This window comes from Felis catus, chromosome E1 (genome assembly GCF_018350175.1).
Source record: "Felis catus isolate Fca126 chromosome E1, F.catus_Fca126_mat1.0, whole genome shotgun sequence".
Lineage (NCBI taxonomy): Eukaryota > Metazoa > Chordata > Mammalia > Carnivora > Felidae > Felis > Felis catus.
In genome coordinates, this window is record NC_058381.1 from 47,349,910 (window position 1) to 47,368,942 (window position 19,033).

General features: G+C 43.8%; 1 protein-coding gene and 1 non-coding gene across 5 annotated transcripts; one reads left to right on the forward strand and one right to left on the reverse strand.

The window, feature by feature from the left end:
- Positions 1 to 524: 524 nt before the first annotated feature.
- On the reverse strand, positions 525 to 10,998 carry KPNA2 (karyopherin subunit alpha 2). Of its 4 annotated transcripts, none has more exons than XM_045044649.1 (11): positions 10,859 to 10,998; positions 9,438 to 9,514; positions 9,144 to 9,281; positions 7,094 to 7,182; positions 6,032 to 6,300; positions 5,438 to 5,532; positions 5,072 to 5,335; positions 4,126 to 4,359; positions 3,684 to 3,866; positions 2,004 to 2,153; positions 525 to 875 (listed from the first exon to the last, which is right to left on the reverse strand). In XM_045044649.1, the coding sequence occupies exons 2-11, from the start codon at positions 9,510 to 9,512 to the stop codon at positions 783 to 785; spliced, it is 1,590 nt and encodes a 529-aa protein (XP_044900584.1). In that variant the 5' UTR covers positions 9,513 to 9,514; positions 10,859 to 10,998; the 3' UTR covers positions 525 to 782. The 4 variants fall into 4 exon arrangements, with proteins under 4 accessions (XP_044900584.1, XP_044900587.1, XP_044900586.1 ...); XM_045044652.1 differs by having other exon boundaries at positions 10,863 to 10,978; XM_045044651.1 differs by having other exon boundaries at positions 9,438 to 9,535; positions 10,859 to 10,961.
- Positions 10,999 to 15,324: 4,326 nt separating this feature from the next.
- Positions 15,325 to 15,397, forward strand: TRNAR-CCG. The gene has a single exon. It is a non-coding gene; the product is annotated as a tRNA-Arg (tRNA).
- Positions 15,398 to 19,033: the final 3,636 nt, after the last annotated feature.

A 19,033-nucleotide genomic window follows, 5' to 3' on the forward strand; every position in this document is an offset into this window, starting at 1 on the left:
CAAAGAGAGGGGGAGACACAGAATCTGAAGCAAGCTCCAAGCTGTCAGCACAGAGCCGGACGCGGGGCTCAAACTCACGAACCGGGAGATCACGACCTGAGCCAAAGTCAGTCAATTAACCGACTGAGCCACCCAGGCGCGCCTAAATTTATTGTTTTTAATCCCATCTCCCTGGCCAGTGAGATTTAAGGAGATACTGGCTGAGGGCTTCTGGGAAATTTTGTTCATTTTTCTGTGAGAACTTCTGAAAAATTCTTTTCTAGCTGGTGTGTAGAGGATATGAAGTCTGGAAGCGCCAACAGCCATTATTTACAAAGCCGCAGCCTAGAACAAAGTGGGAACTCAGAAGTGGGCAGGGAAAAAGTGATCACCCCTATATCCTTGATGACATCACAAACCTCACACCAGGCAACGTCTCCAACCAGAACCACACCTCTGGTTCGTCACATTGGTTTGGCTGGGTCAGCCTTCATCTGCAAGCTTAAGGACCCCAAATTAGAAAGCAGTACACAGAAACGGTGAAGTAAGGAAAAGGGTGGAATTTAATCTTTATTTACAGGACACTGCAAGATAGGAGATTCCACAGAGAAATAAGAAACCCACCGAGAGGAGAAGCTTCATACAGTTTGTACAGTTCAGAACTGTTCAAGTATAGTTTCCATTGTAAAAAGTGCTACAATAACAAAACACATTTAAAAAGAGTTCTTAGTAGAGAAAACAGTAAGACAAACTTATACCAAACATAGTACACAACAAACAACTTTATGCCTCAGCTGTACAATCTAGAAGTTAAAGGTCCCGGGAGTGCCATCCTGAACTTGGAATGTGTAGCTTTCAGAGGTAGTTTCTGGCACAACATTTTGATCTTCTTCTTCCTGGAAGTATTAAAAAAACAAAACCAATCAATATAATCCCGCAAGTATGGCACATTTCTAAGCAGCAGCCTGCCTAGAAGTCTGTATTTACTCCTAAGGTCTTCACCTACGTTACCCCTCTAATCAATCCTGTAACGTATTTCAGTATTTCAAATAGTGATCGCAGAGCTGCTGAAAACTTGCCAATTCAGGAGTGCCTGGGAGAAGATTCTGAATGGATTCAGGAATGCTACCACAAGAACAAAAAAAAAAACAAAAAAAAAAAAGATTTTCTTCCCCACCGGCCACTTTCCAGTAGGAAATGAAAAGGCTTATTAACTCCTGAGTGTGGTGATGGGGTTGGGCCCCTCCTCCATCAACTTCTACACAAACTTACTCTCCAGACATTCTAAAATCCCTATAAAGCTATTCATTTGAAAGTACAGTGGTGATTTAAAGAAATTTTTTAAATCTCTCAAGATATGATCATCAAGCCAAATATTTGAGGAGCAAACATATACATTATGCCCTACTCACAGTGATATTTTGCTAAATTTAACAAGGTCACAAGGCTCATTTAAAAAGTCTAAGGAAGGGGCACCTGGGTGGCGCAGTCAGTTAAGCGTCCGACTTCAGCCAGGTCACGATCTCGCGGTCTGTGAGTTCGAGCCCCGCGTCAGGCTCTGGGCTGATGGCTCGGAGCCTGGAGCCTGTTTCCGATTCTGTGTCTCCCTCTCTCTCTGCCCCTCCCCCGTTCATGCTTTGTCTCTCTCTGTCCCAAAAATAAATAAACGTTGAAAAAAAAAATTAAAAAAATAAAAAAATAAAAAAATAAATAAAAATAAAAAGTCTAAGGAAGGGCGCCTGGCTGGCTCAGTTAAGCATCCGACTTCAGCTCAGGCCATGGTCTCACGGTCTGTGAGTGCGAGCCCCATGTCGGGCTCTATGCTGTCAGTTCATAGCCTGGAGCCTGCTCCCGAGATTCTGTGTCTCCCTCTCTCTCTCTCTCTCCTCTGCCCCCAATCCCCCAACTCATGCTCTGTCTCTATCAAAAAATGAATACATGTTTAAAAAAAAGTGTAAGGAAAAAATCTTATGGGCTTGACTGTGTATTTTCCAACTTCTTGTTAACACTACCCTGTTACTCACCTCTACAGAGAAATACTTCTCAATCAAGTTTAATGAAGCTTTGTACACAGACTCATTTTCATGGTTTTGTAGAGCTTCAATTTTGTCCAAACCTCCGCATTCTTCAATCATTATACTGAGTTTCTCAGTTTCACCCAGTTTCTCAGCAGCCTAAAAAACATTCTCAGTTTACTTGAATTTACTGAATGTTCCATTTTAGTGATAAAAACAAAGTTTATGTTTGGCTGTTGATATATATGTATCAGACATACACTTGGAAGTTCCTGCCAATAACCCTATGAGATCATTTTATCTCCAGTTTACATTTTTTTTAAAAATTCAAGGTTATCAGGTGCACCTCGGTGGCTCAGTCTGTTGAGCATCTAACTTCGGCTCAGGTCATGATCTCATGGCTTGTGAGTTCCAGCCTGGCATCAGGCTCTGTGCTGACAGCTCAGGGCCTGGAGCCTGCTTTGCATCTCTGTCTCCCTCTCTCTGCCCCTACCCCTCTCACGCTGTGTCTCTCTCAAAAATAAACATTTAAAAAAAAATCTTTTTTTTAAATTCAAGGTGATGAGATCTGTACTTGCTCTCAGCAGCTACTTCTGGAGATCTCAGAGATCTTCCAAGTAGTTCTCAGTAATTTCTTTGCATCAAAATCATCCGGACAAATTTAAAAATGACACCATATCGGGTTGCCTGGGTGGCTCGGTAGGTTAAGCGTTCGACTTCAGCTCAGGTCATGATCTCATGGTTCGTGGGTTCGAGCCCCGCGTCAGGCTCTGTGTTAACAGCTCAGAGCCTGGAGCCTACTGTGGATTCTGTGTACCCCCCTCTTCTCTCTGCCCCTCCCTGCCCCTTGTACTCGGTCTCTCTCTTGCTCTCTCAAAAACAAACATTAAAAAAAAAAAAAAAACCCACTACATCCAGGTTCAATTGATCTTTGATGGGAACAGAAAATTATTGTTTCATAAAAGCACCTCAGATAACACCAAAGTGTAGTCAAGGTGGAGAACCACCATCTAAGGGCAAAGATGGCCTATGCTGCATAAAAACAAATTTCCCTGAGTGGATTATTTGCTGACATCAAGAATTTATTAGTATAAAAATGATATTATGGCCTTTTTTAAAGTCCTCAAATTAGAAGACAAATATTTACAGATGAAATAACTTTCTTCAAAATAACTTAGAGAGGGCTTGGGTAAGGGAAAGTAGGAAAACAGGCCAAATGTTGACAAATTATTTATGCTGGATGATGAATACACCAAGCATCATCATTCTAGACTCAACTCTTTGTAGGTAAAATTTCCATAATCAGAAGTCGTTAGGTAGGACCTACCTCCCACCAACCACTGTGACTAAGTGCCACACGCTAGGTCAATTAGGAATGGAATCAGAAAAGAAACAATTAGATAACTAAGTCATCAAAATCTAATTTCACCAAAATTCAGTAGGATATTGGAGAATTAAAGATTCTTGACAAATTAGATGGGAATGAACAGTGTCCACATACGGATTTGATTTCAATTCAGGTCATCCACTTAGATCTCTTATAATCCCTTGTCACGTCTTACCAAGAGTGTGGCCCACATTAAAATAGCCTTTCTAATTCTGTGGCCTACTAAGTAAACTTAGCTGCCCTACCCTGAGTTTAAATCACTTATCATCAAGCCCAAATTCCAATGCTACCTTAACACCTACCTGAAAGATGTTTGAAATGGCATCCAGAATAACCAGAATGATTTTGGTATCTTTTGCAGTTAAGAGGTTCATCAATGGTTCTATTATGCCACAGTGAACGAGGTATACAATCTGCTCAACTGTTCCGCCACTCGTATAGTTGGTCACAGCCCACACAGCTTCCTTTTGTGTCTTAAAGTCTGCCTAATGAACATAAGGAAACAAGTTTACTTCAGAAACGATTGTAAAACTAAAATTCCAAAAGTACTGTTTTAGAAAAACAAGGACACAAACTACCAACTGATTCCATCCAACCTTAAACGTAAGAGGTCACTGGCTACTATTTAGCAAAGAACTACAAGTAGAACCAGCACTGGCACATCAAGAATCTTATCAAGCACAGCTCTACCAAGTGTCCATCCATAAATACTAACATCCTTCGATTAAGTTAAGACTTCATCACCTTAGAGAGAACACCAACGAGGAATGGAACTAATCCATGATTCACAACTTGCTGTATCTGGTCCTGGCGACCAGCTGTGATGTTTGACATTGTCCACGTAGCTTCCTTCTGAATATTAGTTTTGGGGTTCGTTAGTAGGCTGGGAAAGACAGCAAGTGCTCCCGCATCTATTACAACCTGAGTCTGTTCATCTGTCCCAGTGACAATATTTCCTATGGCTCTTAGCGCAGGAGTCTGAAAAGGAAATGTAGATGCCAGCTGTTAACTTTTATTTTTTCAGCACTGCTCCAAAAGTCTATACCCCAAAGGTTTTGTCAAGTCAGAGCCTCATCATGGCCCTAAAATAGGTAATATGTCAGTATCAGTTTATTAATTGACCATGCTTATGTTTTCTATTCTCATCTAAAAGTTAACAACTGGGGTGGGGGCGTGGGGTGGGGAGGTGCCTGGGTAGCTCAGTCACAGTCAGTTAAGCATCCGACTTCAGCTCAGGTCATGATCTCATGGTTCGTGAGTTCAAGGCCCAAGTTGGACTCTGTGCTGACAACTTGGAGCCTGGAGCCTGCTTCGGATTCTGTGTCTTCCACTCTCTCTGCCCCTTTACCACCCACACTCTCAAACATAAATAAACACTCTCTCCCTCTGAAAAATAAACATTAAAAAAAACTTAATGTTAACAACTGGGGCACCTGGGTGGCTCAGCTGGCTGACTGTCCAAATCTTGATTTCAGCTCAGGTCATGATCCAAGTGTCATGGAATCAAGCCCCCCATCTAGCTCCCCATGGCGCGTGGAGGCTACTTAGGAATTCTCTCCCTCTGCCCCTTTCCCCTGGTCAAGCTCTCTCAAACTAACTAAACTAGACTAAGCTAAACAACCAACTAACTAACTAACTAACTAACTAACTAAATAAATAAATAAATAAATAAATGATACAGTTAACTTACCACAATGGGCAATTCAGTAGCTCCTAGAAGCTTCACAAGTTGGGGCACAACTCCTGTTTTCACGACCATTTCAATCCGTTCATTTGGACCATCAGTAAGGTAGGAAATGGCCCAGCAGGTATCCGCTAATACTTCTGGATCATCATGATGCAGAAGACGAACTAAGGTAGGAAGAATCTGCTCAACAGCATCTAATGGGGGTGCAGGATTCTTGTTGCGACAAAGGTTTGAGAGTGTCCAAGTAAGGTTCCGTAAGTAACCACACTGAGGGGAAAGAAAAATGCAATGAGAGGTCCTCTGTATTTTGAGGAGATGGGAAAAACTGGAATCAAGAAGCGAGTAACCGGACTTATGTTAGTAACTTACTGCTAAAGATGACATATCAGGAACAGCAAGGAGAGCCAACAGCGGGTCAACTGCACCGTACTTGATAACCAAGTCTCGGAAAACTGAACCATCACCTAAACAAAGGCAAGGTTAGTTTGTAAACTATTTTTCTAGCACCATTAGTGTACAGTGACTGAATGGGTCTTAACACAAAGACAACACTGGGAAATCCCTAACTTACTTAGCCACCACTTTCACCCCTGATAAGCATGGGAAGCAAACAAACTTATATCTTAACACACAGGTCACTATTACTTATGATAAGCCACTTCTTCCAACCTCAGTAGGATTAGAAACAATCAGTCAAGAGAATTTTAAATCTGGGGCGCCCGGGTGGCTCAGTCGGTTAAGCATCCGACTTCGGTTCAGGTCACGATCTCAAAGTCAGAGAGTTCGAGCCTTGCCTTGGGCTCTGTGCTGACACCTCAGAGCCTGGAGCCTGCTTCAGATTCTGTGTCTCCCTCTCTCTCCCCCTCCCCCACTCACGCTCCCTCAAAAATAAACAAATAAACATTAAAAACAAACAAAAAAAAAAAAACTCTCTTAAAAAAAATCTGTTTTAAATCCAAGTACCTGCAATGTTTCCTAGAGCCCATACAGCTTGCTCACTGATGTGGGCATGGGAAGAGGCCAACAGAGAAATGAATGCTGGGATAGCACCTCCATCTACCACAGCCTTGGTCTGTTCTGATGTACCGGAAGCAATGTTAGTGAGGGCCCAAGCAGATTCGAACTGAATGGGGCTACAATCAGTTCTGCCCAAGAAGGACACAAATTTTGGAATCAAACCAGCTCGGATTATGTTGTCTATGGGAGGCTGTTTTTCCCTAGAAAGCAGTTTCCTAAGGGTAAGCAAAAAGAAAAATGAAAGTTGAGGAGGAATAACAAAAGTTTGTGTAAAAATCGATTTAAAATGCAATTCAAGAGTTTAGAACTATAGATAACCTTTTAAAGTCATGCAATAATGTTGAGATATCATGGAATTTAAGAGGAGATTAACAGACTGGTTGCAATGGTGCTACCCAGGTGGTGTCTTTAACTACCTTTTATCCAAAACTGAAGAATTACCGGTAATGGAAATTAGCCTCTTTGCTGCATCCGCAGAAACTACTTTAGATCTTGTCACTTTAAAATTTCGGCAGTCTGACAGAATTACACTACCAGTGGGGTGATCTGTGTTTCCCTAACTACTGGTGAGGTTAAACATCTTTTCCTTCATCATTTGTCACTTGGATTTTTGAGCACACTGTCAAATTATAGAAATTATTCTTTGTTACAAATGTCACAAAATATCTGCGTTTGATGGAAAGTGAGTAAATGCACCATTCTAAATGCATGTGCCAATCCCACTTACTGATTCCTTTCTCTGACACCACTTTGACAAAACTTTATAATTTACTTAAAAGGTATACCAAAAGGTTGACAGTGATTATCACTGGGGGTGGGTGGGACTTGAGGCAATTACAAAATTACAGTTTCACCTACGGAAAGACTCTAATGAAATCAGGCTTTTGGCCAAGTTAACCTTTATTTTACCCATGCCATCTGTCTGTCTCTTTCCCAATAACAACAACCAAAATCTAAAAAGGCTGGTATCTTAGTGATGTCATTCATGCTATAGCCGAAAAGACTTACCTAGCAGCTTGAGTAGCCTGGAGCTGGCTTTCCAAATTGTTGCTGTTTATGCCTTTGACAATGTCATCAACAGACCAATTGACAGTGCCCTGCAAGGACAATGGGATCAATTTTGCAAATTATCATTTTTAAGATTAAATATAAACAATAAAATCTCTACCTGGCACTGTGAAGACCTTTTCTGTGAAGACCTTCTTAAAATCAGTTACTGTAAGTTTAGACTTATGCGGAATTGTGGCTGTTAACTAAATATCCATTATTTTAGATGTAGAAGAGCACTCAAACCTGGTATTATGAATCCCTGGAATCTCAAATTATGGAGTATTAAAGCATTTTGTCACTAAAAGAGGAGACTGTGAACAATCTAGTAAATTAAATTAGAGCAGTTTGGACGTTGTTCTACATTAGTCTCAATCACCCGCATTCAGATACGCTGTCAGGGAGAAAAGGATGCAGTTATATAGGCAACGTGCTAGGAATTGTCACATCGAAGCTTCTAATCTATGCATTTCCACAGTGCAGTGCTACAGAAATGTCTCATGTTGTGAACACCACAGAAGAGCTTGAGAACCAGTACTACAGTTAACTCAAAAAGACAGTGCCCCTTTTTCCATAAGAGCTTACAACTTAATAAGGGAAATGTGAAAAATAGACACCATAAAATAAATGGCAAATATACACACATTCACTCCATTTGTGATGCACAGCTGGGGTGCTATGCGAATTCTGAAAAGGGGACATTTTTCCTACCACGTTGATCAAGGAGTGCTGTAAGAAGATAGGATTTGAATATAGTACTCTACAGATAGCACATAGGTACTATTTCATGAAAAAAATATATTTGGAGCTCTAAAGGAAAGCATAATGTAAAAAAAGCAGGAAAGTTCCCAGTATCTTTTAAAGATAAAAAAGATAATCTGAAAGTCTAAGATGGATCGAATTTACAAAAATAAAACTTCCAGGGGCACCTGGCTGGCTCTGTTAGCGGAGCGTGCAACTCTTGATCTCGGGGTTGTGAGTTTGAGCCCCACGTTGGGTGTGGAAATTACTCAAAAATAAAATCTTAAAATAAAACTTCCAAGAATATGGATTTAAAACTACCAAAGTTTTTGAGGTGTGTGGGTGACTCAGGTTAAGCGTCCAAAACGATTTAGGTTCAGGTCATGATCTCACACTTGGGGAGATCAAGCCCTCATCAGGCTCTGCACTGATAGCACGGAGTTGCTTGGGCTTCCCTCTCTTCCTCCATGTCTCTCCCACAAGTGCATGTGCGCTCGCTCACCCTCTCAAAATAAACGTTAAAAAAAAAAAAAAACCTACCAAAGTTTTTTCAGCAGAGAAATAACAAGTCTAAACAGTATTTCAAGAATATTTTTAGGTATATAGTGTGTGGCATAGAATGAAGGAAAAGATAAATTAGAAGATCACTGAAAATATTGCAGGAGAGGGGCACCTGGGTGGCTGAGTCAGTTAAGCGTCGGACTTCGGCTCAGGTCATGATCTCGTGGTTCGTGAATTCAAGCCCCTCATTGGGCTCTGTGTCGACAGCTCAGAGCCTGGAGCCTGCTTCAGTTCTGTGTCTCTCTCTTTCTGCCCCTCCCCTGCTCATGCTCTGTCTCTCTCTCTCTCTCTTTCAAAAATAAACATTAAAAAAAGTTTTCTTTTAAATATCTCAGGAGGAAAAACATCTGAACAAAGATGGTGGAAAATACAAAAAATAGAGAACATCCAAAAAATTGGAAAATGATTGGTTCTGGACACACTAACTTTCAGTTAACACTGGAATGGCCAGTCAAGGTACCGAACTGGTGGCTAGAAATGCAGGGAAACCTCAAGGGAGTTTAGAGCTAAAGGAGACCTTGGAATCAGTTATGGAGAGTGGGCAAGAAAGAAGACAACTCATTAGAATTACTGATTGGGGACAGAAAAAAAGATCTTTGCAAAGTTGATAGTTAAAACCATTAGGCTAGGAACGTTATTTAAATTTCTAAGAAAAGCACCATATTGATCTTCTGAATCGACCATAACTCATAACCTACTATATATTTACCTGGTTGTTGCGGTTTTCCTGCAGTGGGGACGTTGCGTCATCAGGAAACGAGCTTACGTTTCTCCTTTTCAGCATCTGGTCATCCTTCTTAGCTTTCCTCAGCTCCACGTTAACTTCTATTCGGCGGCGCCTCATTTCCTTGAAAAAAAGATACACCACTTCACCTATCGTATCAGTTTTTCTGGCCAAGTGAGAGCACTTATTTCAAATTTCCTCCAAGTTTTGACCCCTTCCCAAGTGTCTTTGCACTAAAAGAAAAAAAAATAGCATAGGAAAGCAACAGAAGGTACTCACTGTACTGTCTTTCCCCTTGTTCTTGAATCTGTTAAGGCGGGCAGCTGGTGAATTAGCATTCTCGTTGGTGGACATGGCTGTGAAACAAAGGGAGAAAGCTAGAAGATGGAGGAAAGGTAAGATTTCTCCATCATTTTGCTTTGTCAGTAAGAGGAGCACTAACAGAATCATCAGGCATGTATTGCATCCACACTTGTCTATTAGAGGAGCAATTTCCGCCTTCAGCACTACAAAGCACTGAATTGGCCAAACTGTAGTAGTCCCCTCCCCTCCCAAGGGCCGAGACTTCCTGGAGCTGGGCTGTCCATCAGAAATAGAGTGCAAGCTGTATAAATTTCAATTTCCAGGTCTGCATTTTTCAAAAAGCAACAAATGAAATTAATTTTAACGTCTTATTTAGCCCAACACACCCAATATATTCTCATTTCAACATGTTATAATATTTCGAGTCATTGAGATATTTTACACTTTCTTCATACTAATCCTCCGAAACCTTGAAATCCTGTGCGTACTTTAAGCTTACAGCATATCCCAATTTGGACCAGCCACCTGGGTTGGCTGGCTACCACACTGGGCAGTGCAACTGGACTATTTCAATTAAATAGTTAATTGAAGACAAAGTAGGAGAACTGAGCTCACAGTTAAAATCAGTGTCCTAGGGGAAATAAATCCAATATCCATCCTCTGGAGGCTCTATCTACTGTTTTTAAGCGGCCAAAATAGGTACATTCTCCACACTTGAAAATTAAGGAGAAACCTGGCTCCTCATTACACTACGGAACCTTCCCTAGCATTTCCTGTCCACACTGAAAACTTGAGACGCAGTTGTCCACCTTCAGCATCTCATTTCATTTCCAGGAATTTCGAGTGAATGCACTTAATTAGGCGGATCTCAACTGTGCTTCATTCAGACTGAGATCTTTAAGAGCAATCGCCAAAAAGTGCCAAGTACAAGTCCCCCTTACAATTTGTTGGCTTTCATTCCGTGTTCTTTGACGAAACGGTGTCACAGCCCGCCCTGGGCCTGCGTATTAAGAGAGTTCTTCCAACTGCCACCCCCATCGCCAGGCCCTGCCCCTGCCCCCCACCCGGGAAGACGCAGCGGGGAACCGGCGGAGGAGGGGGCCGGGCCGCCTCCCCGGACTCTAGCCCTCGGGCCTCACCGATTTGCCGGGCCGCGATGCGCAAGGGCTCTCCGCTGCGGTTCGCACAGCCGCGGCGACCTAAAGCCCAAGCACTCGCATCGCAAAACAGCCGCTTCGTCAACGAACGACGCCCCCGGGGCCTCGTCAACGAGGGAGGCCAAAGCCAGGTCGGGCGTGTACTCGGGCCCTCCCCTCCCGCCACCCGCAAGCGGAGCGCGGCCCGCAGCCCGCAGGCCTGCCGTTACGCTCCGGCCGGACTCCGGCCCGAGTTCGTACCTACACGGCCGGCTCAGGATTCCACAAGAGGCGGTGCGAGGCGCGCAGGGTGCAGGTCAGCTGCCCTGAAAACGTCCACCACGGCTCAGCCCAAAGACGGTGTGGCTCGTGCTGCCGGCCGGCGCGATTTAAATTTCCCGGTGTCCCCGCATTCCGATTGGCTGGTTCGAGTCTACGCCGTGTGCCCATTGGCGGATTTGAAAAACACGTTAGGGGGGTTGGCCATAGGGCCAAGAAGAAGAGAGGATAGCATCGCGAGATATGGGAGCGGCCGGGCAATCCCAGAGCACTTTGCAGTTCGGAGAGGAAGGACTCCAGATCCCAGCATGCAGCGGGCAAGTTCTCCGCCCTGCTTTGGCCCGAACCTCGGGTCTTTGCAGGGAGACTATGCAAGTGACGTCGCTCGCTGCTCGTTTGCCTGGGCGGCTGCTTCAACCAAAACACCACAAATGATTTCCAAAATGATTCCCTTTAAAAACCTTGACATAGAGGAGGTAGATTAAAAAAAAAAAATCTTGATATAGAAACATACCGCTATGCGTTTTTTCCCTGCTAGGACACAGAAGGAACTTGGCAGGGGTTTCTGACCATTATGGAGAGAAGGGATAAGGCAGGCTTGTGTTACATTTTTTAGTTTTAATTTTTTTTAGCTTGTGTCGTAGAAGACTGCATAGAAGCCACAAATATGCTAACAAAAGGCTTTTTATGGCTTTTTCTTCAGACACTCATTTATTTTTCAATAATTTCAAATACAGAAGAATTACAAATCTTTATGCAGATTTGCCAAATTTTAACATTTTGCCACCTTTGCTATTTCTCTATGTACACACACGTGCATGTGTGTATAATACATGTATGGCTTTTACATTTACTTTCCAAACCATTTGAGAGTAACTTTCAGATATCATGTCCAAATACTCCAAATACTTAAGTGTGTATCTTCTTTTTTTTTTTTAAGTTTATTTATTTTGAGAGCACAAGAGGGGGAGGGGCAGAGAGAGAAGGAGAGAGAATCCCAAGCAGGCTCCACACCATCAGTACAGACCCCCGACTTGGGACTCAATCTCACAAACCATGAGATCATGATCTGAGCCGAGATGGAGTCAGTTGCTTAACCTTCTGAGGCACCCATGTCCCCCTTCAGTGCGTATCTTCTAATGACATTCTCTTATATGACCACATCACAGTCATCAAATTCAGGACAAATGAATTTTTTTTTTTTTTTTTTTTTTTTTTTAGTAATCTCTACACCCAATGTGGGGCTCAAACTCATGGCCTGGAGATCAAGAGTCACATGCTATCCTGGCTAAGCCAGCCAGGGACCCCAGGACAACTGAACTTTGATGCTATCATTTATTATATAGTCTGTGTTCAAGTTTTGACAATTGTTCCAATATTTTCTATGTGGTATTTTACACATTTCTGAATAACACGTTTGCATTCTCTTGCCGTGTACTTTTTTTTAAAGCATCATGAATGGTTATCAGAGCATCAGAATTAAATCTTTTTGGTTTTCTTTCTGGAATTTTTTTTTTTTTTTGTATTCTTAAAAGGCTGTTTTTAGAAATGTTGTACTGGTTTATTTTTTAATATTAATAAATTCACTACAAATTATTTACGATAAATAAATTCATCTATTGTTGAAGGCATTTTGCCAGCCTCACTCATTGTGTCGCAGCCATGGGATTCATAGACGGTTGATTCTACTCCCACCTACTCAAGCAGCATGATCCCATCCCCCTAAGTGCAAAAATGTGAAAGGAATTCACCCCGAAACCGGTCACTGCAAGGGATTCTCTTGGCTACTGTGAATGGTTTAGAGGCAGGCATGTGACCTAAATTCATTCAGTTGGGAAGCCTATGCCTTTTGTTTAATGACTGGAGGTAGGAAAGCAGGCTGTGTTCTTCTGAACTGGGGGATGTGAGGCCTAGACATCTGAATGGGACAGTTGTAGAGAAACTATGAAAGCTCTGATCAACAGCCTGCCCTACCTCTGAAGGTTGCAATTATATAACTTTGCAATTTTGTCATCCGACACACTTTCTTGGTTGTTTAAGCTGGTTATATCAGGTTTTCTTTTGCTTCAAAATACGGAGTACTATGTGCCCAAAGCTGTTCTAAATGTTTTACATATATTAATGCATCTAATCTTCACAACTCTGTGTTGTAGCATTATTATTACCTGTACCATTTCACAGAAGAGAAGACTGAATCGTGAGTGGTTAAGTAGCTTGTCCTGGTTCACACAGTCAGTAAATGGCAGACGGGATTCCGACCCAGGCTGCCTGGCTCTCAACCACTATTCTATACCCTCACCTGAAAACAACCTGAAACAGAAATACAATGTGGAATCTGAGAGAGTTGCCTTTGAAAGATACAACATTCCCCTGGGGTAACCATAGACCTTCCCTCTTAGCTCTTCTAGTTTGGATGGAGATTCAGGAGAGAGCCTTGTCTGGCCAGGGCCAATCAGTACCTTCCTTCCCCAGACACAGGAATGAGTTTGGTGACAACGATGCAGCATAGTGCAATAAAATGTCTACAGAGGCCTTTGAGTGTGAGATATCCTCTCTCTTCTACAGGACTGTGTGTGCTAATAGTATAGCTGGAAACTGCTTTCAGGGAAGCAAACCCCAGTGTGCCCAAGTCTGAATAATTAGTTGGTCAAATTGTTCTTTCAAGTAAAAACTATGTTCCACTGAAAAAGTTAGTTTAGCCTGCAACTCAAACATCACACAATTGTTTTTTTCTTCAAGAGAAAACCATTGTGGGGTGCTTGGCTGGCTTAGTTCCTAGAGCCGGCAACGCTTGACCTCGGGGGTTGTGAGTTCGAGCCCCAGCTGAGGTTGGAGATTGCTCACAAATGAAATGTTAAAAAAAAAAAAAAAGTGCAGGGGCACCTGGGTGGCTCAGTCGGTTAAGTGTCCAACTCAGCTCAGGTCATGAGTTAGCGCCCTGCGTTGGGCTCTGTGCTGACAGCTCAGAGCCTGGAGCCTGTTTCAGATTCTGTGTCTCCCTCTCTCTCTGCCCCTCCCCTGTTCGTGCTCTCTCTCCCAAAAACAAACATTAAAAAAACATTTTTTAAAATAAAAAAAGTGCAAAAAAAAGAGTCAACCATTGTATTTTGGTATGTGGTAGAAATGATTTATGCATATTTTGTCACACAAAATATTAAAAAGGTGTGCACTCAAGTGTGGGGATTTAATACAATTGACAATTCTTACAATCATCAAGGATATTCTTAAGTGAAGCTGGCTACCTCCACCCCCACCTTTGCCAGGGCACAAACATGAAGGATGACTATTACTACTTTGGTTCCACTGCCGTGGTTCACTGAGATGTGAGTTTTACCCACTATCATTTCTGCACCACCAATGCTACATGATGAGTGAATTGTTATTTACTAAATAGCGTCCTAGTTTTCATTAAAAGCATTTCCTGAACGACTCAGGGTCCACAGGTAATAAAAGTGACATACTGACACACAGACACATAAAATTTGAAAGATACATACCAATATGTTAACGGTGGTAAGCTCCAAATGATAGAATCATAGTCAATTTCAGTTTTCTTTATTTGGTTTACACATACTTTATACAAGTTTACAACTAACAGGCGTTAGGTGTCTAAGGAGAAAACGAAATTGTGTATTTTTAAAAACCACGAATTGTGTTAAAAAACACGCATGGACATACTGGGCGTGGAAACAAAGTCTCTAAGTCTTTATCCAAGACCTAGGATGGGATAAAAACAAAATCCGTATTATTTTTGTATTGACGGACGTTGTTAAATCCATTTTCCCTTTAATCCGGAGGGAAAGAAGAGACGAGGGGGGAAAATGGATGTAAATGAGTAAGGGAGAAGGGCAGATTTGGGGGAGGAAAAAAAAAGCCTGTTCACCCTGGAACCCCCCAACAGTCCCCAGCACATAATAGTTTATCACAATGCTGTATGTAGAATAACTGCGGGAAAGAAAGGGGAGGAGGAGCTATAAGGGACGGGAAGGTTGCGGGTGTGTAGGTGAGGAAGGACCTCAGGCTCTGCGACAGGCGGCACTAGGCGGTCCCAGGGAACTTTGTAAAATGCAGACGCCCGGGCCCAGCCAGGGAATCAGAACGGAGGGAGGACAGGCATTGGAATTTCGTTTAAAGTTCCCCAAGAGCGCGGAATGCGCAGCCAGGACAGACGACCTTCCGACCAGAACCGTACAGGTAGGAGGCCGCCCGGAGCTGCCCGCGTGCCGGCCACGCAGCCCCGGGGGCTGTGGGGTAGGCAAGGCCACGCGCAGGCGCACGGGGCCGCGGGCGACGGGCCGGGCTCAGCGCAGGGGGGCGCAGGCGCGCGGGGCCGCCGCTGGGGGCGGCTCCCAAATCGTACGGCGCCCGTCTCGAGGCCGCGGAGCTCGGGGCGGGGCGCGATGATGGCATCGCGTAAGGAGACGGTGTGAGAACCCGGATCCTGTGGTGACCCAGTGGCCTAATGGATAAGGCATCAGCCTCCGGAGCTGGGGATTGTGGGTTCGAGTCCCATCTGGGTCGCACGGAGATTAGTTTTGGTGGAGAGAAAGGCGGTGATGGGCACTGACGGCAGTGAAGTAGATTTTGAATTGTGGTCACTTCACGTCTCTACAGCGATCTCCGAAACAACTGAATTTACAAGTTAGGAAGTGTATGTCCGCGCTTTAAAAATACCGCAGTTGGGACCTTGCGAATGAAGGGTGAGATGGGGGCCAAAAGAGGAGCGCTTAACTTCTGCTTAGATTATAATGGCTTCTTATTAAAAGAAAAAAATCATTAGAAAGCACGAACTAGACACATGGCATTACCTCTTTTTGTCTACCGTTTCAAGCGTAGCATGGACAGCCACACATCCAAAACCTCCCCATCCTACTCCAAAGGGGTAGTGTGAGTAAATCCAACCGTGCTGGCTCCAAACGGATTTATTTTCAGTACCAAGGAGAATTTATTGAGAAGCAACAGTGCTGTTGCAACGGACAAATATAACAAACATTTTACGGTTTCTATCCCGAAGCGTTATGAACAACAAATTGTAGTTAGGACCTATGTTTTTGGGGTATGTGTAGGGGTGTGTGTGTGTGTGTGTTTGGTTTGCAAATTAATGTAGTAAAAGAAATACAGAGTTTAATCTTTTCAGACCGGTTCAGTTGACCAGCTTGAAAATTTTAAACTCTTCTTGCAAAACTTGTACAAGAGGAGTATCACTGAGTTAAATCCTACTCTTTAAAAACAACGAAATACTAAATGCGATGTGCCATCCTGGATTTCAACCTGAAACCGGAAAAGGATGTTAGTGGGAAAAACAGCAATGTACCAATGTTGATTTCTTCATTATGTCAAATGTACATGGTAATATAAGACGTTAACATTAGAGGAAACTGGGTGAACGGTATACGCGAGCCCGCTGTTCTACCTTTGCAACTTCTGTGTAAATCTGACATTATTCCAAAGTTAAAATTTTATTAAGAGTTCAACAAACGATGGAGAAATGTAACTAACTGATATCTTTACCCCCTTTTTAAGATTAGGAATGTAGTGGTGAATTTTTAAACCAGAACTCATTGATAAAGATCAGATAAATTTCAGCATCTGGGGACATTGGACAGTGACAATGCCTCCCGGGTTCCCAAAGGCAAGATGGCTCTCCTAACAGAATACCCATCCCCAAGGACTGGGCAGGACAAACTCCTCACTGGTTCTCTGCCCTTCCGACTTTTGACTGGCCTGCTTAGGCTTCCAGAGTGCTCACCTGACTCTCCCACGCCATTCCTCTCCTTCAACCTCCTTCTCAGCCTAGCTCCTTCTCTAAGGTAAATGTTTTGTGGCTCACTCACCACGGTTCATTTAGCTAAAGTTAGCAAACATTGAGTGGCTACTGAAACCCCCAGACTCAGGTCCACACTTTCCTCTCCCCTCACTGCTGTCATCTCCTCCGTTTCTTCCCTTTCCCGTGTCAGATGCAGACTTGCCCTCCTCCGGTCACAGCCCAATCCCTTTCTGACCTTGCGCTGAACCCATCCCCTCCCTCCTTAGGAAACGTGTCTGGCACTCAGTGGACCCTCAAAAGGTAGTAGCCCATTAACGTCCCTCTTGCTTATGCCTTTAGCTTGCCCCATTACTGGCTCTTTCCACTGAGCCCAGAAACACTCTCCAGTTTCTCCATTCCTTAAAAGCTCACCCTTGGTCCTGGGTATCTTGCACGAGTCCTGGGGTGCTCCCTCTGTGCAGCCTGGGGGCTTCGTTGGCAGCCCCCACGTGCCCAGTGTCCCCCTTTACCCCACCTGCCATGCTCTCCCCACTCTCCTGCTGATGGGCAAACTCCTTGAAGGTGACCTCTTTTAAACATTTATTATTTTTTAATTTTTAATGTTTATTTATTTTTGAGAGAGAGAGAGAGAGGCAAAGAGAGAGGGAGACACAATCTGAAGCAGGCTCTAGGTTCTGAGCTGTCAGCACAGAGCCCAGTGTGGGGCTCAAACCCACCAACCGTGAGATCATGACCTGAGCTGAAGTTGGATGCTTGACCAACTGAATCATCCAGGCACCTCTCGAAGGTGACCTTTTAATCGGCAAATTTAAGAAACACCTTTCCTGGGGTGCCCGGGTGGCTCAGTCGGTTACACGTCCAACTCTAGATTTCAGCTTAAATCCTGATCTCGTGGTTCCTGAGATCAAGCCCCTCCTAGGGCTCTGCACTGACCACACGGAGCCTGCATGGGAGTCTCCCTCTGCCTCTCCCCCACCCACCCTCTCTCTCAATAAATAAACTTAAAATTAAAAAAAAAAAAAACACCTTTCCAGTTCTTATCTTCCTTAACTTTACCCCCAAGTTTGAAGTTCTTGACCAATCCTTCCTTTTTTTTTTTAAATATGATTCTTTTTTTCTTTATAAGTAAGCTATGTGCCCAACGTGGGGCTTGAATTCACGACCTTGGCATGTTCTACCAACTGAGCCAACCAGGAGCCCTGACCAGTCCTTCCTTCTGGAAACACATTCTTTCCCCAGACTTCCAGGAAATCCCATTTCCTCGGTTTTCCAAACAACTTCTCAGGCTCCTTTGCCAGTTCCCTCTAGGTGCCAACAACGGAAACCAACCAGCTCAACCCAAGCCAAGCAAATGATAATTCTTGGGAAAGACATGGGGGAAGAGAGGTGCTCGCTAAATAGCGGGGCAAAGCTGGACCACCCCGCTTGGGGACCGGCAAGAATCAAAGACACACGAACGGCCCCCCGAAAAGTAAGAAGGTGAAAGCACAGCGACTCTCAGAGCCAGAAACACCGGGTCAGGAGGCCGCCACTGCTGTCATCACTGGCACTTGTCACTTGCCTAGAGCTGTAATAAGTCTCATCCTACGGCCACCTGCTCCAGAATCCAGGTTCCGGCCAAGTGCTTGGGGCCCAGCTCGGGGCATGGATCTTCCTCCTGTCGGAGGAATTACCACAGGGGAATTACCCTCCCACCAAGTCATCCGTTAAGGCAAAGAGGTAACTCCTTACAAGGAAAAAGAGGCATGGGTGCTGGCTAGCCATTGAAGCGCCACTACCTTTCCTCAGCATGAAATTTGTACATTTCGATTTTAGTAATCCATATTAATTGGTCTATCGCTACTGTTGATTTTAGGTGACATAGACCAGGATTTTTTTTTTTTTCTTTTCTCATTGAACTTTGTCTTAATGGGTTTCAAAATTCTGAGACAGATTTTTGGGCAAGTCCTTTCCATTAAAAATTGCTGATTTTAAAAACTAGTAACTTGGGGCATCTGGGTGGCTCAGTCCGTTAAGTACCCAACCCTTGATTTCGACTCAGGTCATGATCTCACGGTTCGTGAGTTTGAGCCCTGCGTCAGACTCTGCGCTGACAGTGTGGAACCTGCACAGGGTTCTCTCTCTCCATCTCTGTCTGTCTGATTCTCTCTCTCTCTCTCTCTCTCTCTCTCTCTCTCTCTTTTCTCTCTCTCTCTCTCTCTCAAAAATAAATAGGGACACCTGAGTGGCTCAGTCGGTTGAATGTCTGACTTCAGCTCAGGTCATGATCTGCAGTTTGTGAGTTCAAGCCCCATGTGGGGCTCTGTGCTGACAGTCCAGGGCTTGGAGCCTGCTTCGGATTCTATGGCTCCCTCTCTCTCTCTGCCCCGCCCCTGCTTGAGCTCTGTCTC